At 42.4% G+C, this 25,427-nt stretch overlaps 1 protein-coding gene across 1 annotated transcript in view; it reads left to right on the top strand.

The window, feature by feature from the left end:
• Nucleotides 1-12,407: 12,407 nt before the first annotated feature.
• pde4dip (phosphodiesterase 4D interacting protein) overlaps nucleotides 12,408-25,427 on the top strand; it is a gene marked incomplete at its 5' end in the record, with an annotated part of 95,619 nt that continues 82,599 nt past the window's right edge. Inside the window, 3 exons of the mRNA XM_079158331.1 lie at nucleotides 12,408-12,943; nucleotides 16,013-16,065; nucleotides 19,260-19,327. Of these exons, the coding sequence (XP_079014457.1) occupies nucleotides 12,918-12,943; nucleotides 16,013-16,065; nucleotides 19,260-19,327 (147 nt within the window). The remainder of the gene's footprint in view (nucleotides 12,944-16,012; nucleotides 16,066-19,259; nucleotides 19,328-25,427) is intronic.

The following is a 25,427-nucleotide window of genomic DNA, read 5'->3' as shown; positions in this document are numbered from 1 at the left end:
AAAAAAACACACACAATATCAAACTTGAACCCTCATATGTGGCTTTAATTTGAATTAATTTGAACTTGAATCCGTTATTTATTCACTTCTTACTGAAGATAAATACAAATGTATTGAGTCTTAGATCATTTGAATCAAACTATGAATTAAAAAGTACCCAACATGTGTACGTTTTGAATGTAAACTCCTCCCAACGACAAGGACATCACCTCAATTAGACCTTGTAGTTCCTGAACCGACAATCTGGACTTCGAGATCGGGTCCTTCGTGTGATCCAGACTCTGTTCACACTCTGCTGCACGAGCACAGGAAAGCACAGACGATTCCAGTACACATACAGCATGGTGAACCAAACCGAGCCTCGGGTTCAGCCAAGCAGCCATAAAAAGCCCTGAGTGTGCACTTTCCAGAATGTGTCTGTTCTGATCGGCTGTAACTACAAGTTTCCATGACGGAGAACCAACCCGGCGGAGCGGGGAGACGAATCTGAGTTGAAACGATGCCACGATAACACGTTGGGTCCAGCGGCTTATCGTTAAACGTCGTCCAAGTGTTTTTAGTCGGACTCTTCAGCTCTGCAGTTGCTGTTTTTTAAAAAAAAAATTATATTTGAGGAATTCTGTTTTTCTTCTGACTCATCATCAGCCTCAATGGGCCTCATGAAATATCGCTGACGCCTCACTTCCCCTGAGGAACGAGTCTTCTTCATCTTTATTTTCCCCTCTCCGCTCATTGTGCGTGTTGTTGGACTATTGTGCGGTGGAGGATCTTTTTTATTTCAGGCCAGACAGGCAGCCTGCCCCGCACACATGTTCAATCTACAGAGACAGCAGGAATGATGGGAGTGGGAGAAAATGAGGTGGAGACGAAAGGCAGAGCAAAGATCAGAGACAAACAAAGTGTTTCTTCTAAACCCAACTCTGGCCGACTACATGGGCCTTCAGTCTATTTTAGAAATGTGTCTAAGCTCATGGCAGTTAACTCAAGTTCATGTTCATCCTGCAGAAACCAGTTTCATACGTCATGACCTGCAAAAGGTGACAACGCTATTTCTGCCACCGAGCTACAAATTTCTAGCAAACAACAACATTTAGACTACGACCCACGAATACTGCTCACAAGCATTTTAGGGCATGAGTGTAATTCCTGTCCAGCCCAGAGTTGGATGAGAAGATCTCTATCATCCACCACCACATCCAGTCAAAAAGAAGTGGTTATGGATGGAGCGTGAATTTGGACAAAAACTGGAAGCACATTGGCTACTAGACTTCATCACAAGTAAAAAAATAAACTTGGTAACACCCCTACTGTTAGCATATTAACAACTACTCGCTGCTCATACTGTGTGCTAGCTTTTAGCATATATAGTGACATTTAGCTAAAGTTTGGCAACACACTTTGAATGTAACACTAAGCACGGGCCATTGTTGAGAATGTAGAGCCGATGCTGCATTCATGTTGGACGAATGGGAAGTCTTGTAGTCGCACCATATGAACAGGAAATCAAGTTTTAAATTTGTCGGTTTAAGAAGCATTCTTTCATCATGGTGCACACTCGTCGTGGTTTGTTAACAAATACAAAATCAGAAGGACACTCGGGGAGCACAGACCTCCGCCATGGCCAAATGCACTATCTCCCAACATTAACTAAAGTGAAAAAATAAAGTGTGTATATGCCCCATGATGCAGACCCAGCTTGGGAACCGCCTTTGCAAAGAGGCACCACGCTTTTTCGCACGAGGCAATCAGAGCCGGGCTTTTTCGGGAGGGGGGCTTAAAGAGACAGGCACTAAGACGGAGCGTTTCCGACAGAAGGTGAATAAAGGTATATATTTAGACAGACAGTATGAGAAAAATAATGGGTTTTATGAACATTAAAGCATGTAAACATATTTGTATATGAAACAAGTATGAACCTGAAAATGAGCACATGTCCCCTTTAAGGTTTTATATCCACCAAACTGCTCATGATAGTACCTTTGCTGCTGTTTTTGCACCTCTTTTTCCACTTCCTACTTCTGTAGTTTTTTCTCCAACTTGTTTGAATGTCAGGAATTACTGCTGATCCTGACATTTTCTTCCAACTTGCACTGATGGCTTTGTCACGGTGACACCTGCCCTCCATGTCTTCCTCCCTCTAATCCCTGAGTCCTTTGGAGACGCTGTGTTACAACATCTTGCCTTCAGGAGAAAAAGATCAAGAGGCCACACAGGCGTTTGTTTGCCACCAATTGTTCCAGGTGGAGGAGAGTAATAGTTTTCATCTGTGAAAGATTTTGTTATCTGGAGTTGAAGTTCAAGGGATTCGCTTTGTTACTTTGGAAATAGTTTGAGTCACACGTTCGTTTTGAGAGGCCTTTTACTTTGAGGGAAACTTTGTGAACTTTCTGATTCGCCATCACTGAACCTTCATCGCCATGGCCCTCATCGAGGACGGTGACGTCAATCGCCGTCCTCATTCATCTGTGAGTAACTCAACGAACAGAATGAAGTATAGTTGTATAGCATGCGTTCGTAACGATTGAGGTTTGTGATGGACCTCGGTGCCAGGCCGGAGCCGGGGCGTTGCGTATCCTCCAGTGTTTTGATCTCCACATCAGCTCTGGCTGCAGGAAGGGGCTAATATTAACTGTCAGCTGAAATGTCCTCACTTCGGCCTGCACGTCACGCATGATTATGACAAATTCAAACAAACACAGCAGTAAACTAAAGAGAGGGCGGCTCAGTATTTCTACAACAACGTAAGCAGCGCAGATATTCATAAACGCAACGTCACTCACCAACACGTCTACACACCCGCAGTCAGTACACACAGCATTTGATTCATGCCAGAGGGACAATAGGCTACTCGCATATACCCTTCGACTGTCTCTTATAGAGCTTAAGTTAATTGATTCAACATTATGAAGCCCCTGCTTATGGTGCCTGTAGCTGCCTGTTCACTTAATTGCAGCTCAGTGATGATCATTCCCCAAGAAATAGTTCCAACGCATAGCTCCCCCTAAATTAATAAGTTGTACTTTTACCTTTTTCCGTTTATTGACACATATACGCTTGCATTAACCGGTGAGCTTCAGAGGTGTTGGAGTAATTTTTAACTTTGGACAAAGCAAGGCTCGCTGTTTGCCCCTGCTTCCAGCCGTTATGCTAAGCTAAGCTAGCCACAGCTTATGCCGCTTGCTCTTTCAGAAATCATATGAACAGGTGTGCGCTGCTCTGCTTTTAGTCTGTTTTAAGTGGAAAATAATAAGGTTGAATATAATTGAATATGCTACAAATAGCCCTTTGATTTTATAATTAATTTAGGCTAGTTCATTTAAAGTACATTTAAATTTGTTTCCCCTATCGATTGGTTGAGGTAGAATTTCAGTTGACCAAGTTTTTTTGGTTGATGCACTAATGTTGGTTCAGAAGTCAGAACAGCGTGTTGCCATCTGACCAGATCTTGCTGTGTGTGTGTGTGTGTGTGTGGGTGTGTGTGTGTGTGTGTGTGTGTACTATGATGGATCCAGATGCAATCTACACACATTCTACACAATCTGCAGAGCGACTCCCTCACTCACACGGAGAAAACACATTGAGTCCACATGTATCCGGACTGGTCATCTCGCATACCCACAACTATTTGAGTAATTCAAGTCTGCACATGCACACAAACACGAACATACACACACGAACACACACACACACACACACACACACACACACACACACATATACACGCATACACCCACACACACGCACGCGCACACGTCACTTTGCACGACAGAAGAGACGGCGGAGCAGACGCAACAACAATCGTGCAGTTCAGTATTTGTCCACCAGGTGACAATTGTGGGCACAATTGTGGGCACAGGCTTCTTTGGAGGAAGTAGATCTGCTGTGTGGGAGAACTGAGCAGAGCATGAAACGAAACCTACAAATATTTAAGAGAAAGAAATGAAGGAAAAAGGCAGAAACGATGAGTTGATGTGGGACAAAAACAAGAGGGACTTACAGAGATGGATTATTACGAGCACATCATTATGTCGGTAGGAGGGAACAGGGCCAGCAGACCTAAAAATAAAGCCACTCTGGAGGTTTTCTATAAAACGTGGTGTAGAATGGTCAAGAACCTCTGTAAGCGCTACACTTTAGTACCGTGCTTCCTCTTCATTTTTTTTCTTTATCACATGTTGCAAGTTTTCCAGTTTTGTTTTTTCCTGAGAAAAGTATCTCAGGGGCCATATCCAGAATTTTAACTGACTATAGGTCAGGATTCATGTTCGCATATCACATTTATTTAATTCCGCGATATTTCATATATTTCTTTGTGTTGTCACAATGGCAACTTCGGCAACATTTTGCTACCTTGTATCCCCTCATTCACCATGTTCATCTTTGCGTAATCGTTATCTCACCACATTCCCACAAACACAGAGGACATGTCAGAGATAACTTTATTGTTCGTTCCTGTGTGAGTTACCTGATCATGACGGCTCTCCATCTGTTTACATTTCGACAGTGTCCCCCCACCACACACACACACACACACACACACACACACACACCTTCCGGGCATCACCTCCTGTCCCTCCGGTAAACACCTGTTATTCCACCGACTGATCGCTCACATGATTGTGCGCCCGAAAACGAGTGCACGGGCCTGATCCCCAACCGCGTCACGAGGCTTTTTCTTCTGATGTTTGGGTACGCCGCACCGCTGGGGGGGGGGGGGGGGGGGTGAATCTGACGCGTGGATGCTACCGACCAATGAGCTGAAACGGGAGCACCGGCGGTGGCGTCTGAGCAGCACAGCATCTCTCTGACTCCAGATTGAGGTGATAATCGGGGGGGATGCTGGCGGATGGATCCGGCTTCTGAACGGAGGGGGTATAGCCGGGTGACGGATGATTAATCTAAGGACACCGGTGATTCGGGGATGTGCACGGAGGATCCCGTCGACGTGATTAGGAGAAGATGGAGAGGGGACTGCTGCTGCTGTCACCGCCACACACACACCACTAGTCAGGGATTGAGAGGTAATGCACGGAGTGCTGCAATAGCGTGATATAACTGTTTTTACTGGCATCATACGCGTGTGACAACAGCATTGCTTTTTATATTTATATGTGAGCAATGTGTTGCATTAATTGCTGCAGACTTACAGTTTATAGTCCCAGCGTTTACTCGCCCTGCAGGCTCACTGTGTTGTGATGTAGTTTGATTTTAAACCAGCATCCAGAGTGTTGATGACAGCTGTCTGATGGAGGTGTCTGTCTGCTCCAAGCTAATAACAGTGTCCTGTTCAGTATTGAGTTATTGATTTGTGAGCTGCATGACGCCAGGCAGGCCCAGTGTGTGTGTGTGTGTGTGTGTGTGTCTGTGTGTGTGTGTGTGTGTGTGTTCCAAAGGGACATATGTTTGTTTGGATTGATTAGCTATCACAGCAAGTTTCAAGTCTCTTAAAGCTGATTTTCAGACTGTAGTGAATGAATGGAGGCCAGCAGCTAAGCACAGAAAAACTCATTCACAGATTTGCTTTGAGCCATTTTGGCAGTAAAAAGGCAATAAGGGAAAAAACCCCACTGCTGGTTGATACATTGATATATATTTGCACCATTCAAAGAGACTTAAAGTGTTAGAATAAGGCTGTGGCTGTATGCAAATCCCATTAAGGCATGTTGGTTATTCTTAAGAGGCACAGCTGTGAATCACAAAGCATTCACAGATCATCAGATGCAGACAGAGTAGGAGATGGATGACGACACAATGGGGCCTCAGACTTTGTCCATGAGCTTTTTCTCACACACAAAAACTAAGCTGTTCAAAAGTGCTCTCCATCGCGGATTTTGACTTGTGGAAAACCTGTTGGGGTTGTGTTGCATGAAGAAGAAGAAGAAGAAGAAGAAGAAGAAGAAGAAGAAGAAGAAGAAGAAGAAGAAGAAGAAGAAGAAGAAGCCGTTTTCTATTGTTTTTGCATTTCAGGGAGCCCAGTTTAAGTAACACATCTGTGAATTTGAGGGCTGATCAGATGCAAAACAGTGCAGGGTGTTTGTTACAGTAAAACGCGACACACAATCTAAAAGGAGTGTGCTCTTGCACTTCTTTGACTGGCCACTGAAGCGTTTTGCCGGGATTACATTATGTTCCAGCAAAAGTTTAGCTAGGCTTCACTTTTTTACCGGACGACCCGGGTCGTATGTTTGTTGGCCAAACTGGCTTCATTTTTCTTTTCTTTTTTCACATGATGATTACGTATTTCACCTCAGGTGATCGTCAGCCACTTATTAATAGATTACTCAAAATGGACTGTAGAAAAAGCCTGTGCAGGATGAACCCTAAGCGTATTTTTAGCCCTGTGCTCGAAAATGTCCTACCCTTACGCAAAGGGGCTTATCTCGCTAACTACAAGGTCTATTTGAATAATTTAAATGGCATAATAACACAAATAAATGTGAGCTTTGTTAAGATGTGTACATTTCATTGTATATGTTACTGGTAAATGCTGGATGAATGTTACACACAGCTCAAATGAAAATGTTCAAGTTTGACTTTTTGTTTTTTAACCTAAAAAGCACTTTTATTGATTTGAAATGATGCAGAAGCTGGCCTAAACAGCAGTGTCAGCAGTCCTTTTAAAAAAAAATTGGCTTTGATAAAGTGAAGTATGCCTGAGAAATCAAGGTCAGCTGAGGTCAGCCAACATCAATTCTGATTTTGGAAGTGGCACAAATAGCTGTTTTATTGTAGTTTTATATACTATATAACTATATATTTCACTTCTTTTATCACTAATAGTGTTCAATCTATCTAATACAGCAGTTTGGCATCATTTTGAGAGCTTTGGCTATATAAAAACCTGTAAAATATGGCTCATTTTCGTCAGAATTTGAGTTTTACGTGATGTATTTGAACCTTACTAAAGCGATAATGTGATTGGCCGATTTGCGCATGTGACATAAGATTTGAACCGGAAGAGTGTGAGGAGTGTATGATGCATCTTTGAGTTGTTTGACAGAATTTTAAGCCAATAAAATAATCGAAAACCGTGATCCGCCCCCATGGGTCAAACCCATTGGCCAAAACTGAAATAGGTCAAATGTTAGTTACCCTATGTTAGATTGATCCCAGTGTCTTCAGGAAACAGTTCAGAGCCGTCACAGGATGTTGATAGAACAGTAGGACCCGGGGAAATATGCCTTTGTTTACATCAAAACAGCACAAAGGTAAGGAGTTTATGAAATATTAGCGGTGAAGCGGTTTGTTGTTCTGGTGCTTGTTTGCTCACAGCTCTGTGATGGTTCCACTTAGATAAATAGTGAAGATATCTTTGGATTCAGTGTGTTATTGGCGTGTTTTCCGTGTTAGCATTTAGCTTCTTCTTATTAGCGCCTACCGGAGTGTGTGGTCGGCTCAGCAAAGGCGAAAAAAGAGTGATATTGTGGACATTCTTCTAGTTGCTTATTTGAGTTTGTGTAGAATTGTGTTTGGAGTGTGTACACTGGCTTGCAGGATAGTGTTGAACAGAATCTCTTCGTTAATTTGGTATATAGCATGTATGAAGCATTAATAATATTTTTGTGTGAAAAGTCCATTCTACGACATTTGGAACAGAGCCTCGGAGCAGAATTGAGACCTTTTGGGCGTTCTCGGGTGCAAGAGGTTTTAAGATAAACTCAGTCTATTATGTGGAGCCCAATCATCTCTGTGCTGTACATTGATCTGCTCACCTCAAGCCAGCGCTAAACAGACAGGACATATATAACCAGTCTCTGGTTTCTAGATATCACAAATCATAGACAAGAGGATGTTATTTTCTGCTTATAGAGAATAATCCTATAACTGTTCACTTTCTTTCGAGATAGTCTGATAGGCTGCATGCGTTCAGACTGCAAGCAGAAGCGGCTCAAATCAGATTTTTTTTGGGGGGGGGGACATTTGGACTCTTTTGTGTGAACATCACAAATCACATGGGATCTGATCAACTTAATTCAGATTTGGACCACTTTCATATGTGGTCCTACATCAGATTCAGGTCGGATTTGTTTTTTTGCAGTGCGACCTCAAACTGGACAGTCATATTGGTATTCGTGTGACTTTTACATCTCCAACTCCACATCCTCCACACACACCTCCGTACAGAAGCCACAATTTAAGATGTGTCTCTCTTTCTTCTCGTTCCTCGTTATCGTCTGTTCACTCTGGAGTCTGACGTTGGCCACATTTAAAAAATACTGTGAACAGCCAAACCAAAGGAATCGGATGTGAGCAATGAATCTGACTTGAGCACTGAGGCATGACCAAACACAGCTTTTATCATTACCTTAACCCTGTTACCGTTAGAGGCAGAACTCTTTTGTATCACAAGTGTATTAACTTCAATACAGCTTTAAGGTTGTGTTACTTGCTTCTCTATTCATTCTTGTCTTCCTTTCTCAACTGATTTGAAAATCCCCTAAACTGGAGTCACACGCTTTTCAGTTGGCACTAAAAGTCAACTTTACTTTATTGATACTTTACATATTTAAGTAAGTTCGCCATATATTTTGATGCCATTAGGTATTTTACCTTAGAACTTCTGGTAGTGCGGCAATGGGTTTTTTAAGCTGGAAAAGAAAAGAAAAGAAAATACCTCCAAAAAATGATGGAGACACGTGGTTTTCACTGGACAGCAGTGTTGAATGCAAGACTTATTTTTTTTTACTTTTACAGTGTTATGTCTGCTTTTACTGCAGTAAAGCGTTTGAATACAGGACCACTGGTAAAAGGTTATTGTTTGAGCCAAAGCGTCATGCTGACTTATTGATTATTTCTTAAGAGGGGTGTTTAGTAACATGAGCCTTGGATGGGGGGGGTTGGTCTGACGCTTATTAATAATAAATGCAGTTTACCGTTGACTAGGTTTTAGTGAAAACATCTGCAGTACAATAATAATGGCCACATGCTCTCAGTGAACCAAACAAAGCTTTGCTAATCACATCATGTGTTGAATGTCGATGTTTCACATTGAAATCATCACGTTTCTGTCAGAGTAGCTCTACACCAGCGTGATGTTTCCTGGATGCTTTTCAAAGTATCGTCATTATTCCAGCTCTCTCCGACGGGCCTCTTTGCTTTCTAAACCTGCACTGCACATTCTGAGGGACACTCACCGACGGCTTGTACAGAAACGACCGGGTTAATTAGACAGTTATATCCCTCCCAACAGACCCTGGATGGAATCAGAGGGAGTGAGGAGGTCTCTGCCTCGTTCTCTAGAGACGCTGGTGGAGAAAGATTCAGAAAACACCTCTACATCTCACGTTGGATGCTGAATAACAGGCAAGATTATGTAACAAAAGGCACCTACTTTTATCAGCCTGAACCACAGAATATAGCTGCAACACAGGTGTTTTTTTCCTACATTACACATCAGTTGTCGTAGATGTACTCTAATAACAGTTTATTGGCTTCTTGTGTATACAGGAACAGAACCAGCTCACCATTGTTTAGCAGAAATAGAAAATCTTACAGTTTTCCTATCAGTCTTGGATTATGGAGATGTGGTCTAAAGACATGCTGCTGCTTCCACAGCTGCTCATGAGACTGACCTCAGGACTTCTGGGTTTGTGGAAGTTTTAAAAAAATTCAAACATTTAAGGCCGATTTTTACGGACGCAGTGAGCGCAAAGGCACTTTCCACAAATCCCGAGTGGTTCCTGAGATTTGAAATGTGATTTTGTTTGGTGACACTCACTCGTAGTTTGTCAACTGTGTTTTCCGTCTCCAGATAATTGTGTGACGTTATTAATAAGTATCTGTGTGTGACATCACTTTTAAGTGCAGCTTTAACGGATGTAGTCTGAAAGGAGGAGGTTTAGGTGATGGATCTTTTGTGAGTGGAGACGCTGTCACAGCTGTTCTGGTGACAGTTTCCTAAACAGAGAAGGAAAATAGAGGAAGTTAGAGAGGGAGGAACTTACAGTAAGGGAGGTGGACATGGGAAGAGCGGAGGAAAGGTGTGATCAGGATAATTACAGACTCCCCTTCTTCTCCCTCATGTCTCGTCTGTTTTCTTCTTCTCTTACTGTAACTCCCCCCCCCTCCTTCACTCAGTCAGGGAGCGGAGAGGACGGCCTCACCTCAAACCAAAATAACAAGCTCGCTCAGCTTGGTCAACTTTGTTATGCAGTCAGAAAGCTTGACTGATTCTAAATCCAGAACAAACTGAGCCGGTCTCGATGTTTCACTCTGTGATCTGATGACAACAGAAACTCATCCAAGATAATCTGATCACACGTTTTGTCATCGAGAATCGAGCCTTCTGACCTCATGGCCCCACATTCATCAGCAAGCACTCACATACAACAGAGTCAACACATGTGACTTAGCACTGACAAAAACTGGCTAAACAGCTAAATCTTATGCTCAATCTTATTCTTCTGCAACACTTTGAGCGAGCAGGTGTAAGCCGTGATGGACATCGGTGAGGAGTAATTATAGTAAAGTAAGCATTAACGTGATGTTATAGTGGTCATAAAAAGCTCAAAATTTAGCAAATGTAATAAAATAGAAGTAGGGACAATTAATCTATCAAAGGCTCAAGCAAGGAAGACGAGTCACCTTGTCTCATGCACTTTGAAAGTGTGACCTGGACCAGGCGAGAGCAAACGGCACAGAAACATTGTAGAAATGATGTGTCGTATGCAGATACAATATATACCAAGGATGCAGATTCTTAAATGAATAAACAATGTCCACATAAAGTCAAAAGAAGTTAAGATGAAGAGCCAATAGGGGCTTTTTTTTTTCGGAGTGTGACACATTCTTGTAAGTATTTGACAACTCTTAATTAGAGCACTATATAGTTCAGTTTTTTGGGCTTGTGTCCCTTTTTAAAAGAGCAATGTCTACCCGTGAGCTCTTGTCACAGACGTCTATGAGTTGCAGGCAGCTCAACCAAAAAAGTGACGTTCCTTTCTTAGTTACTTTTTAAACTCCTGAAGAGATAAACTAGCAAGTTTTTCCACAAACGTAAAATCAAAGTTCTCCGTCCTGTTTTGTGAAACATCTCATAGTCCGCTACCAGCGACCACCTTTGGGGGATCCTATATCTCAGGTTTTGAACCAGTGTCTTAGACTGTGAGCTCCATGGTCAGACGGTTGAAAACACAACGATAAACATCCCAAGACTCCGAGTGTACTGAGCAGTAAATCAAAAGGAGAGAAGGGTTGCTTTTTTGGCTGATTGCATAATTGTGTTTGGCTCAGCGGGAAGCCTCTCAGTCCAACCTCAGATGTTCTGTGTCCTCCCCTGCTCAGACCGGCAGGCCCACCGCCCCTCGGCACTCTGAACCAGCTGCAGGCGTGGAATGTGAGGCAGGTATGTGAGGATACTTCTGCTGAGAAAGAGAGGGAGAGAAATTCCTTGAATCTTAATACAAGCCAACAGTGCATGTGTCTGTTTATGCAGATACAGGTTACACAAAGCCCTGAATCTGGAATGTATTCTGCAAAAACGTTCCTCCCCCCCGTGCTGCAGGTGTTCAGGAACGTCCAGTTTCAGTTATTTAAATGGCCAGACTGCCTGTTTTGCACCTCATTCACACATGCAGATTCTATGCAGGTCTATTCTATTGGGCAGTTGTTATCTGGCACACAATGAACTTCATTTAAAGTCCTGTTGGCTCATTACAGTCCCGTTGTGAGTTGGTATTTGCAGTAACAGCAAAATGCAGCAGTAGATTCGAATGGGACCCGCGTGTGGGAGCAGGTGAGACTTCAGGTTGATCAACTCTATAGTTTCTCTGTTCAGTTAAAGTCCATAAGGGCACCATTTGATTATTTACGATAATAATCGTACAAAAAAGGTTTTTGTGTGCACAGACACACACACACACACACACACATGCAGCACACTCCAGCAGGCCATACCCTCCTGTTTGGAAAAGCACTGAGGAGGAATTTCCATGGACGTTGATCCAGACTCTGGGCCCGCCACTGTCTGTCTTTGATCCTGAGCTCCCTCCACCAGCCTCAATGTGCTTCCTGTCGGTTTGAATCAAGTCAATACAGCTGCACTGTTTGTCTTCTGAACTGTATTTCTAAGAGAGCGATAATAGACTCAGTTGATGTGGTTTTACAAGAAAGATCTCTCATCTGTGTGTGTGTGTGTGTGTGTGTGTGTGTGTGTGTGTGTGTGTGTGTGTGACCTGCAGGCAGAAATGTAAAGGCAGGTTGGTGTTTGGATTCATACCCTGTTTTACCTGCTGGAAGCGTGCTCCAACATGTCACACACACACACACCTGAGGGGGGAGGAGGAGACGCATAAACACACACATATATACGGGTACCCTCCTTGTGCTCCACCCTGCCTTCAAAAACTACCAGAGGCAAGTAGTCAATTGACAGCTTACTGACTGTTTTACCAGCTATGGCGGAAAGACGTTGGTGTGGTTTGTACACATGCTGACACACACACACACACACACACACACACACCTAGTGAAGCGTCTGTTTTGGACTATGCTGAAACAGATCAGGCTTTCATGCTGAACCAGGCAGTGAGTGTACCTTTGCTCCCCACTGGTGTTTACCTCCTCTCTCTCTCTGCTGCTGCTGCTGCTGCTCTCTGCCACGTCAAATGTCTGCCTGGGTGCTTGGCTCGCTCCTCTGGGAGCCTCGCGGCAAAACAAGCCTGACTGTGGTCACTCTGGTCTGGGTCTGAGGAGTCAGAAGCTACTGGCCTGGAAGATTCCTCCAGCTCCAACTCACGGCTGTGCGTCTCCGCCTGGTTACTTGACTGTCTGCTGGAGCTCTGCTCGCCGGTTGGAAGATAAACGGATGTGTTCAGGTCCGTGCAGGCAGTCGGACTGACTCACCTGACGGTTGAGGAGATACTGGGAGAGCAGCTGGAAGTATTTTTTTATTTTTTTTTATTTCACACAGTTGAAAAATGAGTGGATATCTTTATAGAGGAAGGTAAGGCTTTTTGCATGATAACAGCTTTTGTGATGAGTCACAGGGGTCTGTTTGGCGTGGGTGATTGTGCGGTTTGTGTTTTTCTATGTGAATAGTAAAGAATCTCATCTGCAGTGCATGCAGATGAGGAAAAAAAAAGTGAAAGAGTCTTCTTTACCTTGCAATGAAAAGAGGACCTTTGTGCCAGTGTTACATAATGAGGTCTGGACTCCCACATGTGGTGATCCTGGATGATGGGCAGCCATTGGCTGAGCCCGTTTTAGTCGCTTCAGAGCAAACGCCTCAATTATATTCGTTCACTCCTGTATTTTCAGACACAGTTGGTCAGTTATAATGTTGTCAGAACTGAGAGATATGTGTTTAACTCCTTAACTTACTGTAGCGATTCCCCCTGAAGGACATTTAGAGTGCATCTTATTACACACGGTCTCTCTGTATGATATTCAGTGTGTGTATCATCCAGCTAGAGCTCTTCATTGAAGCTATATGATGTTTACACTGAGTGAAATATTCAAAGTCTGGACTCCTGTACCTTTCCATCAGATATTCTAGATGTCTGGTCATTTGTTTGGACATTTTGGTTTATCTTTGGAAACTTTAGGATCTCCACTACAGTAAAAACTAAACAGATGTGGGTTTGAGCAAAGTTTGTCAAAACAGCAAGACGTTGTAATTACTGATCCATGCGACTGCTCAGCAAGTTAAAACGATGTGTATCCAAATATATCTAGTGTATTTCCTTTGGATGTAAAGTTGCAGCCATTTAAACACGGCTTCTTACATTTGATGTCATTGTACAGCATTAATAGCTATTGCAGGAAAATATTGACAAAATCAAATATATAATTTGATGAATATCACAATATGTGGATATAATCGGGAGTTCAACTTCTGATTGTTTGCATTATTGATAGAACTTTTTTTCGTAAGATTGAACAATTAGTCTCTAAATATCAACACTTAATTACACTTATAGCTAAAAAGTGTCCAGAGCTCAAACTGATGTCTGTGCTGTGTCCCACACTTTGGCTTCAGTTCGCCCTCAAAGTACTTTTTTTGAGCTTTTTACACCTTAATTGAGAGTCAACAGTAGAGAGATGACAGGAAACAAGGATAGCAGCGTGAAACAAAGGATCACCACGAGAACCTAAAGGGACAATGCAGGTCAGGGTCGCCATCTTTGTCTCTAGTGCACCAGGACGGAGCAGTCAGTGAGGGAGAGCAGTCTGATTTAACCCACTCAGCACGGTTTCTTTTTATTTATTGTCTTCGCCTTTTCTTCTTCCACGATCAAAACTCCACAACGTCGGTGGAAAGTTATTAGACACACGCTCAATTTGTATTCTGAGCATAGTGCTGAAACCTGTTTCATTCTATTGTTGCTGGTGTGAAAACGTTTGGCCAGTTTCCTTGTTTGTCGCACAGACAACCGACTTTGTTCATGTGCATCTTTTACGGCATCGTTTCTTTGTTGGCACTGTTGTTTTGAAGTTGGCTTGTTGAAGAAGAGTATCGAGGCCCTAAACACTGCTTCCTTATTTTATAGCAAACAGTTGGAAAAACCTGAAGGTTGATAGAATCAAGAATCAAGACACATGTTTCAGAAGAAGCTTTGACCAACAATCACTCAGTGTTTTTACATGATTAATAACGCCTCACTAATTACATTCCTAATCACCTAAACAGATATGTCACAATAATTAGAGATGACCTTTAGTGCTTTCTGAAGATAGTTGACACGGGAAAATCTATTCACACCACCAACATCATTATTTAGATGTAGTACACGTATGTGCTTCATACAGTTTCAATTAAGTGCTGGAACGATTAGACAGAATATATATGGCTCATTCTACAGAATAGGTATGACCAGTAACAAACTGGCTTTAATGAGACATTTAAGGGGAAACTCAGGGTCCAAAAGTTTGCAATCTTTCTACGGAAGTTATGAAAATTCAGAAACCTCGGCCTACAGTGTTGCTTGTATCAGAAGTTCACCGCGAGCTGATTTGCGGAGGTCAGATGGCGAGTGACCACACATGAGAGCACAAATGTTGTTCTCACTCAACACTCACTGTTGTCTACTCGGCCTCTATTGTCACACATTTACTCACAGTTCCTCCAGCTGTCATCACCAAGTGTTCCGCGGCCAGCATGGAGGTCTAGTAGTAATCACCACACACACACACACACACACACACACACACACACACACACCTAGGTGGTCAAGGTGTTGTTAAATGAGTGAATCCGCTCACACTGGAAGCCTTTGATTCCTGTGTTATTCAGAGACGATGAGTAGGGGCTCATTACAGTCTCACCCTGATGTGAAGCTCCTCAGTTGCCTGATCTTCAATTCAGTCGATAAAAGAAGCTTTTTAACTGCTGCTTTGACTTAATCTTGCTCATAGATTATTCATTAGAGGCTCAGAGGACGTGTTAATGGGGAGAAAATCCTACCCACGTTCATCTGATCCCACCCAAAAGAAATCCTCCTTAAGCCGCGTTAAGAACAGCGGTTAAAGGAAAAACACAAACTCACTTTAGCAGCCAATGAAGTCATTTTATTAGCTGAACAATGAATGTGACTTTATGAGTAATAAATACTCTCTGAGAGCCCCTGAGGGCTTCATCTGTTAATAGAGTGGTGACCAGTTGGTGGAAGGATTTCATGGTTTTCTTCCACTCTCCGTCTTTTGTTTACTGTTTCTCAGCTGCTGAGTGATGGCTGTGTGACTTCAAGCATGCGCTGACTCAGTTTCCACCAGTGTGTGAGTGTGCCTGCTGTCTCTTGACATGTCAGTGGGAAGCACAGCTCATGCTGGACTATTTTTGACCCTCTGTGCTTTTTGAGAATTTGCCACATTTTCAGTGGCGTGTGAAGCAGACAGGACACCAGCGGGTAGGGTGCACTCTTGGTAAAAAGGTGGCCGATCACCATAAACACAGGTTTCAGTGCAGGGATAAGGAGCTTTGTGTGCGTGCGTGCGTGTGTGTGTGTGTGTGTGTGTGTGTGTGGCTGCTGGCGAAGACGCATGCCACGGTGCTGATGGTTGTGTCTTGTTTCAGGCACTGTGGGGCAGAGAAACGGGCCAGGCCGAAGAGCATCGGACCTATGATGGGTAAGTACATATCCCAAATATATTAATACTCTGATCGCTTTGCTCTTTGATGATGTTTTTTTTTATTATTCTCTCACCTCTAACCAATGTGTTCTTGGTCTCATTTGTCGCCCCTATTAGACTTTACGGTTTTATTTTTCCAGTAAAAGAAACCAGTAGAAACACCTCATTACAGTTAACCACCCTCGGCCTGATACGAGCTCCTGTGTTGACTAATTGGCTGTTTGTAGCAGCAACAGTCTGCTGCCACTGTGAGTCTATGAATGACAGAGTGTCGGTAACAGCCACCACCCCTTTTAATACAGTGTGTGTTGTCTTACTTATGGCTACATCTGTTTGTGGGCAAAAGACAGAACCAATGTATGATACGTTTCATAGTCATTTGGAGTTTAAGTTTTAATGATTGATTTGTAATGAATGAAACTACATTGTGTTTCTAGGAACCTTTTTTTAAGAATTTACGGTTATATATCAGTTCTTTTCTGGGAAGTTACTAGCAAACTGTGGGATCCGTAAAAGTAAAGAGGAACCAATTTTCTTCTACAGTTTTCCTTGACTTGGGGGTAAACACATGTCTGTTTGTGCGACAAGTGTGTGTGTGTGTGTGTGTTTTCTTTAAATATATATGATAGTGAGCAGATCAGATCAGACATTTCAATTGTGGTATGGATCATTTCCATCAGATACATTGCTGCCTTTGTTTTGAATTACAGTTGTTCATCATCTTAGGAAATATGCTAATTTGCTTTGTTTCCGAGGTGAAAAGATTGATTTTCCTAGAATACAGATGAAACAAGCGAGATACAACGCGGGAGGTTTGCCCTAGGGATTTAAAAAAAAATGTTAGATAGAGCCAGGCTAGCTATTTCCCCCTGCTTCCAGTCTTTATGCTAAGCTAAGCTAATCACATTCTGACTCCAGCTTTGTACATCAATGAAAACGTTGCTATTTAACCAACTTTGCATCCTTGGAGTGTGGGTGGTTTGTGTGAACAATGTTTGGCTTCCATCCGTGTTACCGGCGCCCGGAGCTCGGTGCTTCATAAACGGCGCGGGTCTGCCTGATGACGCGGAACGAAACGCATCATTGTGTGTCATCTGGCGGGCTGTTACCTGCGGGGGAGTGTGGGGGGGGAGTGTGGGGGGGCTCCAGGCGCTGCTAACACGGAGGAAGGTGGTACATCGTTCATTTGCATACACTACCCACATTGCAACGATAAAAAAGCCTGTTGAAAAAAAGTTTCCCTTTAACACACAGACATGGGATTGATATCCATCTGAACCTCTCACTCTTTGAAGGAAAGCAAAATGAACATGTTTGCTAAAATGTTAAACTTGATTGAAGGTGAGACATGCAGGTGTGGTTTTGTTGGGATAAGGGATTGAACAAAGCGAACACATCGTGTGTTTGAGGGTCCTCACAAGTACAGTAACACAACATATTCATGTGTGTGTTTGCATGGTTGTACCAGTGCGTCATTCATATCAGTGTTGTGTAACATTCTGTGCCCCGGCCTGCTCCAGGCCTTGATCCATACCTTCTACTTTTATGTTACAGAGCATTTAATTTGCCGCAACTTTAAGGAACCGTCAGAAATCTTTGCTCTGCCAAAGCCGTCTTGATTACACCCCTCGGGGTCTGGCACTCCGCCACCCCCACCCCTATTCCACTGCGAACCAATTGGCCCTGCTTTGAGAAGAATAAAACACAAACTATTGTACAAATCCCTCCAGTGTGGGGCTTTCTGGGAACGCTCCTGGCCTTTTAGAGATGATAAGTTTGGCTTTGAGAAGTCTCAAGACCTCTGGAAGTGTTTCAGCTGGACGGTGTTATACCATGTCGGTTGTGAGTGTGTGTGTGTGTGTGGGGGGGGGGGGGGACACGGCCCATATATCCAGGTTTAATAGGGTTATAATGAGGCGAGGGTTGATCAGGACGTCTCAGAGATGCTGCTCAGTGTGCCCAGAGGTGTTTACATTTCAGCTCTGTTCTGTTTGACTGATGATTCTCAGCAGCAGTGGAACTATTTTGAATGAATTACCTTCATTTAAAATAGTTCAAAAATAGTTCAGGATTTATGGTGCAGTTTAAAGATGAAATGCATTTACTTGCATTAAACACATGTCTAGACAAACACAAAACATGTGTGCTTTTCTGACAAAACAATCCTTATACAGGATTCACATTTTAGCTTTTTTCTATCACCTTCAATCGTATTACGCGGTCTTCAACAGCAAAGGATGTTTAGATTGACCTGTAAAGCTGCAATCATGCATTTTAAAAGTGCTCAGAAAAATGGAAAGTTTATATCTACAGTTCCAGGACAACTAAACCACTTTCACCAACTGATGAAGACCATGTGATACGATCAAAAGCTGAGGGGAGATTGGTTCGTCAGCTGCTGAATTAAATGTCAAGCTCAATGTAATTATATTGAGTCTGTTGCATCAGGCTTTTCCATTCTCACAGGTCAGAGGTCAGATACAGTCCCTAAAATAGTTAGGAATTCATAGCACTTTTATTTATTAAAAAGAACATGTGACTTTACTGCTTACTTGAAACCTACATGCATGTCTTAATGCATGTCTTTATGCATGTCTTTATCGACGAGGATAACCAATTAAAAAAAAAAAGAACAATGGAGATCACTCGTTGGACATCCAAGATGTCCAGGCTCTCAGTGGTATTTATGGACAGGAAACCATTCAGAAGGAGTCAGCAGTTAAAAAAACAAATGATACAACACTAGAGTTCTCAAACAGAAATGGTGACAAAACACACAGCCGAAAGATGAAACAGGATTAAAAAATGATGGAGGAAGTTAAGGATCACAATGACCACAGTGAAGCAAAACACTATGGCGCTGATTGTGCGCTGGCTACAGGAGGACCTGGACTTTCTGTTGGTGTATAATCATTTGTTTATGGAGAGTTAAAACTAATTTAATTACAAGGTTTGTCCAATCACTTACTCCACTTTCCTACCAAACAGTACGTAAAATGACAGTTTTGCTGTTGCCGTTGTAATGAGATATACCTGAAATGTCCTAGTTTGGACAATACAGTGACACGAGAAAGAACCAAATAACAAAACCTCACAAGGTTCTTAAACATCCAGAAGCCCAAAGTAACCTAGTTCCTTTGAAAATCAGTTTGATTTGATCTATTCACGTCCTTCTTTTTCTACCTGTGCAGATTTCTCGTGTGAGGAGACGGATAAAGGCCCACCGGTGCAGATGCACAGCCTCAGAGAGTTCGAACAGGTAAGAACATGTGCTGTGATTCTTCTCTCACCTCCAGAACCACATGCGCCGTGATGAAGTTTAAGAGTTTGCTGCTTCAACTGTGATGAGTAATGTTCGCGTAGCGCTGTGTGCCAGAGGTGTCCAGGCTTGTGTCTGCTCTGTGGTAATATGTAGGTGTGTTCGGGAAGATGATGTGGCAACTGAAACTCTGCGTATGGAGATTAAGGATGTTGTTTTTCTACTTTAGCAATATAATAATATTGCTAAAGTAGTATATAGCTTTACAGTGCTCATATAGAGCTCTATATTTAAATGGAGAGATGTGCTTTTCAGCTGAGGAGCTTAATCTTAATTGTCTCTGATCACATAATAGTACTTGTTTTCAGTGGATTGATCAACCGGAACTGCTGATTGTAGGTTATGTGTTCGTGCTGCTGGTATTGTTGGATGTTAGGAATGGATTTCAGTGTTTTAATGGAGCGAGATGCAGGGATGCATCTCATCCAGGGAGCAATGTAGCAATGTTACAGCAGAGGATTGTATCAGGATCAGCCTTTATGTAGCTGTTGTCACGTTAAAACATGCTTTCATTGGTCCCAACATCAGTCCTGTGGATGAACTCACTACCAAATGTCCAAACATCGTTTTGTCCTCATGTTGTCCCTCCTCTCACATCGGTGTTATGACACACTGTGTTCCCCCTTTGATTTGTTTGCCCTCGTACTCACACTTAGCCCTAATAGCCCTAATTGGACAGTCTGAAACACTCATTTCATTTATGTGTCAACCTTTCATGAACATGGCTGACACACACATTCAAAGTGCTGTCGCTGACATATTTTTCTGTTTCTGTTACATTGTGATTTTCTTTTTTTTTTGAAGGCCCAGGATTAGTGTTTCCTTTAGTTACTGGATGGTATTTAAGACCTACGATCAGGTTACAGTCGTCGGCAGAAACATAAAGAGATGTCAGTGACTACATCTGTGTTGTGTTATTGGACAGATTTACTCTGCTGTTCATCAGACTGTTCTACATTACGGCAGTGATTGGACCATTACGTTGTTTCCTAACAGCTTTGACCTTAAAATACGACAAAAAGAGGACATTTAAGCATTTTCCTGTAGTGCTGAGGTTGACTCAGTGTGGACGACGGAACGCATCTGAAATTGCAGAGCTTACAGCTATTTCAAAAGTTTCCACAATGCCGTGTATACGACTTGTATCCCCGATCATAGGTAATGCCTCACACAAAGACAGAATCATTAAAAGGAGATGAATGATATATTCATATTTCAGACCCATATATCCCATGCAGACATATTCTTAGAAGTTGGAATCAAGCATTCTGTATGAAAAGCCACACAGCTAAATAATGTCTGCTGGCTTTTGAACTGAGAAGATGAGAGGCTTGGTTTTCCTTTGGTTCTGGTTCTGTGCCAGAGTAATGGATTCTGGGAGCTTTGCCAGGTGCATTATGGGTCTGATATAACTCTGGAGGTGCTTGCTGCAATTACGCTGTTCCCCTTTTAGTGAAGGACAGAGCCATAGGAGTGGGGAGGAGCTGGTTGGAGTAATGCTGAATTACTGTGGAGAGTTTGTGTGGTACTGGGGGACAAAAGGTCAAATGATATGAAATATGAAACTCCAGCAGGATGAGATGAAATCCACTCGTTCCTGTCGAACAAACTGTCTGATTCTGAGACACAGAAAGCTGCAGCAGGAAACAAATAAGTAGACTGTGTTTCTTCACCTAAAGGCCATTTTGACTTTTTAAACAGATGGTAATTTATAGAATCAAGAGGCAACATTTTAAAAGCTTTGCATCACTCCTCATTCTACTTCACTGAAACGCTTCCTCTGCAGACTACAGTATGCCTTACATCTACATGTCGGCCAGGGTCTACCCTATAGTCACCAAGATCCAGGATCCAGGATCCCAAGTTTGGCTGGGTCTCAATGATATGATATTCACCACAACATCGCTGTCACAGATTCATGCAACCTGCAATGAGGAGTTGCAGGAGCGTGCAGCTTCATTTTAAGGAGTGACAAGTCCAACAGTTCAGTGTTTAAGATACAGTGCAAGGCAGAAAATGAATATGGAAGATAATTAAGGCCCTGGCTTGCAGACATACCGTAGTATAATATGACCTTTGACATGTCAGTCAAAAAGAAGTCCAACACACGAATCAGGACTTTTATTTGTTGCATGTGCCTGAGGATGGATGTTTTAAACTGTGTATATAAGGCTGAAATCAGTAACCACGTTTCCTTCTGCAGCATCGAGATGTAACAGAAATCATTTTGAAACTAAAATAAAGATGGCAGAACTGTGGAGGAAAGTGATTTCCTCCCACACATGTGGAAACCTGCTGCTAATTCAAATGAGCACATCGTGCTGTATGCACTTGTGCTGATATTGTACGTGTTTATGCTGAAATAGATCTAACTAGGACAGGATTGACGTTACAATGATTATTTATTTGTTGAGAATGTCTGGTTTAAGGTGGTTTGTGTTATTCATAAAAAAAAAAGCCAACGTGGATGCCAGCTTTATGTGGGTAAAAGCGTCTTGAATATGAAGCTTTGTATTGTCAGGATGAAGAGCTTTTTCCCCCGCAGCTATACGAGCAGAGGCAGAAAGACGAACTCTTGGCTGGTTGGTTGGAGGCTATATTTGTGCGGCAGCTCTCCTTTTGAAGTCTTCCTCCGACTATCCCACTGAGGGATGAAGGGATGAGTCACGCTACATGCAGACATGCAGACTAGGAGGCAACCTAAACACCGGCTTTCGTATGTAGGGATGAGGGGTAATGGACTGAGATTGCTGATGTTGGGTGTTCGAATTACAGCTGATGTGTCGCAGGCCTGCAGAAATCCTTTGTTTTACTCCATTTACCACAAATCATTCTTTAAATTATGCTGTGTCATTTCCGATTTTACGTAGTTTTTTTTTTAAATTGACTTTATTGTGAGAAACCTCTTACTTTCAAAATATCCATTTTTTTTTCGATTTCCTCGTCTGACATTGTTTTTTTCAATGTTTTTATAAGATTTTTCAACCACCCAAAAAGTTTTAATTTATAACAGTATTCCCATTAGAAGTGTTATAACTGCGTATTAGTGTCATCTCAGAGATGGGCGCCTCTATTCTCTGTGAGTTGACAAGAGTGGGTGATGATGTGTCAGCGCATTATAGAAGACTCTGGGAATTACTATCAAAGCAGATGATGAGAAATTGTATTAATGAACCTCTGTCATTGCAGAGCCTGTCTGTCTCTGACAAATGCTCCATGTAAGCCGTAAAGTGCAACTTCAACATTAGTCCCCACTCTGCAAGGACTCCTTGGAACTTTAGCACGTTTTTTCCTTTTCCTCTCTCTTTAAGATCAAGTGTTGCGGACACTGCTGTAAAAATTGTTAAGTTGCACAGTTTTGACAGCATTTTGTGTGCAAATTCAGGGGCTCAGTTGGATCTGAACCTTGTTGTTGTGAGAATGTGACCAAATACTCCTGAACTCTACAGATACATCTAATCCAGTGAAAAATGGGACTTTTAAAACACGATGTTCACCGTTTCTGTTATTTCAGAAACCGAGAGAACTGGCAAGAAACCATTGAAATGTTGCGCTGTGCGATTCTCAGACCAGAGTGCAGAATGCGATTTATCTGATTTCCATCAGCGGGGCTGGATTATTTACAGTTCAGACTCTCAAACTATAACAAACGGAAACAACTGATTTTCAATATCGAGTCGAGACGTAACATTCAGGGTCCTGTCTGAAAAGTTTTCCACATTCTGATGGAGCAGATTAAAGTTTGTTGACCTTCCTTTGCCACTGTAGTTTTACATTAAGTTTTTCTGACAGCGGTAGCGTATGTTGGTCCTCTCCTCTTAATAGAGCAGTCTGGATTTTTGAATCCAGGTTATGGCTGTGCGTGTGTGCGCGTACAGTTTGTCCTCGCTCCACGTTTGCGTCAGTTTAAAGAATCAATCCTCCGGCAGGCTGGTTGGAAGAAACATGAACCTGCCAGAGCGGCATTTGTAACTGTCAAACATCCACGCTCTGCACTCCTGAGGTTTTCAAAAGAGAAAAATCACCCAATCGAAATGCCCCTTTCTCAAATGGCCTTTATTAGTCCGCGGGACAAATTGAAAGCACATGGCTGCCTTTAAATGGGAATTCAAACCGACCACAGAGACACTTAGATTGATAGAAGAAGGGGGAGGATTGCATATAATTTTGGCCATTAAAACCTCAGGACAAATTATGGTTGTTAATCTGTTATTTTGCCCTCGGTCTCAGTGTTCACTTCTAAAAAAGCCACATACGCTACAAAAGGTCTGTCAGAGTTGGATTACCATTGCACAGAGTGGCAGTAATGGACCGTATTCAGTGTTGTGCAGAGACCAAAACACAGAGAGAACTCGATCCTGCAGCTGACAGCGAAGTCAGCTTGTGATGAAAATGGCACATTTCTTTTAATTCCTTTTACCTCCAGAGTCTTTTATCTCCTCTTCGTTTCTCGAGCTCTCACAGTTTTTGTTGTGGCATTTGAAAATAGGTCAGAATGCAGTGTGTGTATGTGTGTGTGTTTGTGTGTGTGTTCAACCCTCAAGCTGTTGGCTCTGATTCATTGCTTTATGCAGCTGATATCTACAGCGCTGTATACGGCAATACTTGAAACACAGGAGCAGCGATGTCGGATAAACACAGAAACATCCAGTCACCTTACAATGATGCTGGATATTTATTTCAGTGATGCTCTGTCATTTAGCAAATATTGAAAATTCTGTACATTTTCAATATTGCCAATTTAAAGTCTTTTTTTTTCAAACACTCCCTTGTAATAATAATTACTAAAAATGCAAAATATGTTGTTTGTCCACACCCTCCAGAGCGTCAAATAGAAACATATTCTGGTCCGGTCTGAAGCCCCTGTCAGCAAGACGTTGAGGGAATTGGGTTGTAATAAAAATACACATTTGTTTTGGTCAGGGGAGCTTCCTCAACATGGTTACCATAATGATCAGTTGGTCAAGAACAATTGTGGTCAAACCCATGTTGACTCATGGTTTTAAACTGAACAGCGGCCTACCACGTTAAAGTCTGATGCTTTGTCTTTGTCGGATGGATGCTAAATAGTTGCTAATCTGTTACTAGTGTGTTGTTTGCAGTAGCTGGTTGTTGGCAGCACTTTCCAATGGGTTCACCAGTGGTCTCTGTAGGTTTTACAGAGTGGTCTCCTTGGTGGTTATTAAGGTGTTTCCACATACTAAATTGGGGTTTCAAGGTAGTTGTTAAGGTGTCGCTTGCTTGTTGCTAGGATCATGGCATCTGTATGTGTGCTGTTGATAAGTGGTTCTTACGGCTGTCTGGGCACTTACTTGGGCGCGGTTCTTAGAGCCTGTAAGGCATGTTTTTTTGGTGTATATCCAGGCAACACTGCAACCTAATTTTTACAGCAAATATGTGAATGGAAGAAAAGTTGCCCCACTACTGCAGCTGCTCCCTGGGCTTCAACACAATGAAACAGGGCATCATGTAGACACACATGGCTTAAAATGTTCTACTGAAAAAAGTAAGAATGTGGCCAACACTTGTAGAACTTGTTTTTTTAAGAAGAAATGTACTACGGTATTTAAACATTAACATTGCTGGAAGCTAAAGCCATTGGTGAAAGTTGTACATTTAAAAATGGTCATTTTAGTAAACTCTGTGATTTAAAAAATATTTAAAAGGCAATACTGATGAACATGAATATAGTCAGAGAGGAGAAACAAATGGTGGATGGGCAGGTGAGTTTGAGGTCAAATGGAGTTCTGGGAAGCCACAGACTTCATAATAGAGCAGCGTTGACGAGGCGTCGTATGAGTTTATAATTTGGCCATGAGGCCTGTACTGAGGGAGTAGAGCGGGAGAGAAAACCAACAACTGGCTCGGGGAGGAGGATAGGAAACAGAACAGAATGGAATAAGAAACCAAATTAGTTTTGGTCCTTGTCTTTCACAAAAGAAACGTCTTTGAGCAGGGAAGAGGCTTTAGGAGAACAGAACAGGAAATGGATGCTGTGCAGCTTTGAAAGAACAATCATTTTCAGAGTCTTCTCCTTATT

Source organism: Pholis gunnellus (genome assembly GCF_910591455.1).
Source record: "Pholis gunnellus genome assembly, chromosome: 4".
Classification (NCBI taxonomy): Eukaryota; Metazoa; Chordata; class Actinopteri; order Perciformes; family Pholidae; genus Pholis; species Pholis gunnellus.
The sequence above is the reverse complement of the archived record's forward strand: the minus strand, read 5'-3'. Positions and strand labels throughout refer to the sequence as shown.